The sequence below is a fragment of the Lichtheimia ornata genome, assembly GCF_029851405.1.
Source record: "Lichtheimia ornata isolate CBS 291.66 chromosome Unknown scaffold00179, whole genome shotgun sequence".
NCBI lineage: Eukaryota > Fungi > Mucoromycota > Mucoromycetes > Mucorales > Lichtheimiaceae > Lichtheimia > Lichtheimia ornata.
In genome coordinates, this window is record NW_026695498.1 from 1 (window position 1) to 4496 (window position 4496).

The window sequence follows — 4496 nt, forward strand, 5'->3', positions numbered from 1 at the left end:
ACGTACTTTTCATTGTTATCCATTTTCTATTACCAAACATCACAACGTCCACCAGCTCCATTGCTTACTTTGCTTACTGGCGAGGATGATCGTTCTACAGCTTTTCGTACCAGCATTCGAGCATACAATTGAGCATTTGCGTTCGCATCAATTGGTGCTCAGGTATTTATTACATCTTTTTCTTCCATTGTATGTTGTATTTACATCTAAAATTTCCTTTCCTTGGCAAAATAGGTTGATGATGAGCTTGCAAACGCAAGATCAGGTGTCTATACGTTTCGTGTAAATGGGGTTATTCACCACTCTATCGCCAGCTCGATGCTTCCTGGTCAACGTGATCCTGGATTCGCGCAAATTTATATCTGTGATCCAGATGAGCAAGTCAACATACGCAGCTCATTGAACGGTGGCCTTGATCAGGATATCACACGGCAGCTTCAAGAGATGTTGTTCACTGAAAACCCTCTTGCTCGCATATACAGACGCGCTGCTGACATGTTGCAAAACGAGCCTGATAATAATTTCAGCATCACTTTTCATTCGGATCGATCTTCATCCCGTGGCCATCGTGGTCAATTCTTACGCCCCGCAAAAGGAGAAATTGCTGCTGTTGTTCCTATTTCCTCTTCCAACATCACCCCTTATCGCGACGTCGTTATTCACCGCCAACACCATGGGCTTCTCCGCATTGATGAATTGCATCCTCTTTATGACCCTTTGCACTATGTTCTCATGTTCCCACGAGGTGAGCAAGGTTGGTGTGCACCCACACAAGGTATGCTTATTATACAGCTATCTTCCATGTCTTGGTACGTTTGGCTCATCACCGCCTGTCGACAACATTTATAATAGGCCGCTCAACAAGAAGACAACAAGAGAACAATCCCGATGACGAAAGTAACGGCACAATTACTGCTATGCGCTTTTATGCATACATGTTGCAAGATCGCGAAAACCATTACATGGTTTACTATGGTCGCCTATTCCATCAATACGCCGTGGACATGTATATCAAGGTTGAGCAGCAGCGTCTTCGGTATATTGAAAAAAACCAAAAGAAGTATCGTTCGGAGGCATTACAAGGTGTGATCGATGCAATGGGCAACGAGACCTCAAGAGACATTGGTAGCCATATTATCCTTCCTCCCAGTTTCACTGGTGGTCCACGTGACATGCAATCACGATACCAAGATGCCATGGCCATTGTTCGTGAGCTTGGTGAACCTGATCTCTTTATCACATTTACATGCAACCCAAGATGGCCTGAAATTACTTCCGCTCTTAAACCTGGCCAAGTTGCTGCCGATCGCCCTGACTTGACAAATCGAGTCTTTAAGCTCAAAGTAAGACTTTTGTACATCATTGTTGTATGTATTACTACTCTTTGCTGATCAACCATACCTATTTTCAAACAATCCTGTATGCATTAGTGCGACCTGCTTATGAAAGATTTGACGACGAACCATGTCTTGGGTGAGACAATTGCTCACTTCAGGGTGATTGAATTCCTAAAACGAGGCCTTCCCCATGCGCATATACTTCTCACCTTGGATCCCAATTGCAGACCACGTCGCCCACGTGACTATGATCAAATCGTTTCGGCTGAGATACCGGACCCAGAGTTACATCCCGCAGCATACGAAACGGTTAGACCTTTAATGATGCATGGTCCTTGTGGTGAAGCTTTCCCTCAAGCACCATGTATGGTGAATGGTCGTTGCAGCAAAGGCTACCCACATGATTTCATTGAAGAGACAACGGATCCCACATCTGGATATCCCAGCTACAGGAGACCCAACAATGGCAGGCGTTATCGCATCTCAGCTTCCGTATCCCTTGACAACCGTTGGGTGGTACCACATAACGTGGTCTTATGTACCAAGTATAATGCCCATATCAATGTCCAGATTTGCTCCTCCGTTAATGCTGTAAAGTACCTCTACAAGTATGTCTACAAAGGCCACGATCGCGCGTTGATCTCCATGCGTAGAAATACCAGGCAACACCATGAGCAGCAACAACAAGACGCCGTCATCAATGAGATCCAGCAATATACCGATACCCGTTACGTCTCAGCCTCAGAGGCTTTATGGCGTCTATTTTCTTTCAGCCTCTTTCAGCGCTCTCCTTCTGTGCAGTTGCTCTTGCTGCATTTACCAAATCAGCAAGCAGTATACTACAATGAAAGTGACGACCTTCAAACAGTCGTTCAACGTACTATGGATCGACCAACCACTTTGCTTGCTTTTTTCGATCTTAATCGGTAGGTTTCATGTTTGTCTTCATGCATGCAAATGTCATCTATATTTATCCACAATACTCACTAATCATCATCATCCTTCCGTAGACGTGATCCCAATGCACGCCAATATTGTTATCCTGAAATACCCCTCCACTACGTTTGGAAAACTGATACCTTGCCATACCATTGGGTACCACGCCAAAGAGGTCACACTATCGGTAGAATGCCATTCGTATCGCCACGTGATCCTGAACGTTTTGCTTTGCGTGTGTTGCTTCATAAGGTTCCAGGTCCTCGAAGCTTTGAAGACTTACGCAGAGTAAATGGTCACCTATACAATACCTTTGTGGATGCTGCGAAGGCATGTGGTCTTTTGGAGGATGATGATGAGTACCGCCATTGCTTGCAAGAAGCCATTGGACACTTTACATCAGCTCACCAGCTACGTCAACTTTTTGTCACCATCTTGACATTTGGCAATCCTCTTAATCCTCGGGAATTGTGGGAACAACACTCCGCAAGTTTGTGTGACGATTACCAATGGCGTTACATTGCCAATGACATGGAAGTTGACATGGACCGTTGCATTGCTGAGGCTCTACGAGACATCCGACGCATACTTTTACAGCAAGATTTGAGCCTTCAAGATATCCCCGGCATGCCTTCGTTACCTGATGACTCCATATTTGAACAACCACTCCCTTCAGCACATGTACAAGAAGCAACAACAGCCGCTGGCGGCATGACACCTGAAGAATTTGCAAGTCGTGTTGATGCATTGAATACGGAGCAGCGACTCATCTTTGACACTATTGTGAATGCTGTGCAACACAATAGTGTTCAACAACGCTTATACTTTATCGATGGCCCTGGTGGTTCTGGAAAGACGTTTTTGTACAACACTTTACTCGCTTACATTCGCACACGACTCGACCAATCGGCAATTGCTGTGGCGTCCACGGGTGAGGCTGCACTTCTTTTGCTTGATGGTGCCACTGCACATTCGACCTTCAAGATCCCCGTGGAAAATTTGAATGAGATATCAACCTCCGCCATCTCGGTGCAAACGGAACGTGCACAACAACTCCGCAATGCCGCCTTGATCGTTTGGGATGAGGCACCCATGATGAACCGCTTTGCTGTTGAAGCCGTGGACCGCACATTGCGTGACATCATGAGTAGACATGATGCATTGCTCAATGAGGATTAGTGAAAAGATAGGTCACCACATATATATATAATAGATATAAAAGTATATAGATAAAAAAGGAAACTGAGTTAGAAAATATTACTTCCGATATGGTTTCCAAGCACGACGGATTGCGTGGTTGCATTCAAAATTGGTAGTTACTTAGTAAGATAAGCCACAAATCCTCCATAAAGCACTGAAACAGGTGTAACTATATTGTTTCTTTTCTAGTGGTGCTCCTACGCTCTGCACATACTTTTTGGGTCCTCACAACCAATGAGATAGTGATTTGAGCTCTCAACTCCATTGTGATTACGAGATATCATGGGCCAAATTTAAATGAATGCTACTCGCTGTAGGAAGACACTAGAGATGCCCTGTGCTCTGCACACACATTCTCAATACTGTAAAATACCTGTAGAATAGTTAAATTTCGCTGGAGGGGCCTGGTTACGGAGATACCATTGTGTTAGCGGGATCATCATGTGTGAAAATGAAGGGATTGCCTGATACGTGTGATACGCCAGATGTGGTAGAAATACAATATAAAGAAGGGAAAGGGGGATTCTTATAGCTCGGTAGTCCTTTGACAGATGTATACAATAAAATGGATAATAATACGTTCCTGTACCGTTCTGACAGCGTCATTCTGATACCAGGCAACCACAAAATTAGAGAAAGAAAAACGATCCTGATAAAAAGTTTATTTTGATGTCCCTTTTACCAGCAAGGGATCAGCCACAGAAAGGTTTCACATTCATGCAAAAACATTGGCCATGTGTAAGGGAGGTGAAGGGAGCTGCTGATGGGCTGCAAGCTACCACTTCACTCCGACCAATGAATCCGCCAACTACTTCTACTTGAAATTGCTCCACAATGAGCCTCCATATCGACGTCTCGTCTTCATCACCATCATCCTTGATCACTCCGCTACGTCTTGATACTCATTTCATGCCATTTCAACAACCTTCCAAACCAGGCAGGCCACCAACTTATATACCACCACGGGCCGTGTCACTCCTCCCTCCTTAAGCCCTGCATGGTTTGTTCTTCTTGTCGTAATCC

The 4496-nt window shown here is 44.7% G+C and overlaps 1 protein-coding gene across 1 annotated transcript; it reads left to right on the forward strand.

The window, feature by feature from the left end:
- Positions 1–318: 318 nt before the first annotated feature.
- On the forward strand, positions 319–3452 carry O0I10_012923 (uncharacterized protein; the record flags this gene model as incomplete). Its single annotated transcript, XM_058492805.1, has 4 exons — positions 319–745; positions 793–1343; positions 1431–2263; positions 2348–3452. 4 exons carry the CDS (start codon positions 319–321, stop codon positions 3450–3452), a joined length of 2916 nt encoding a protein of 971 aa, XP_058336424.1.
- Between the last annotated feature and the right edge of the window lie 1044 nt (positions 3453–4496).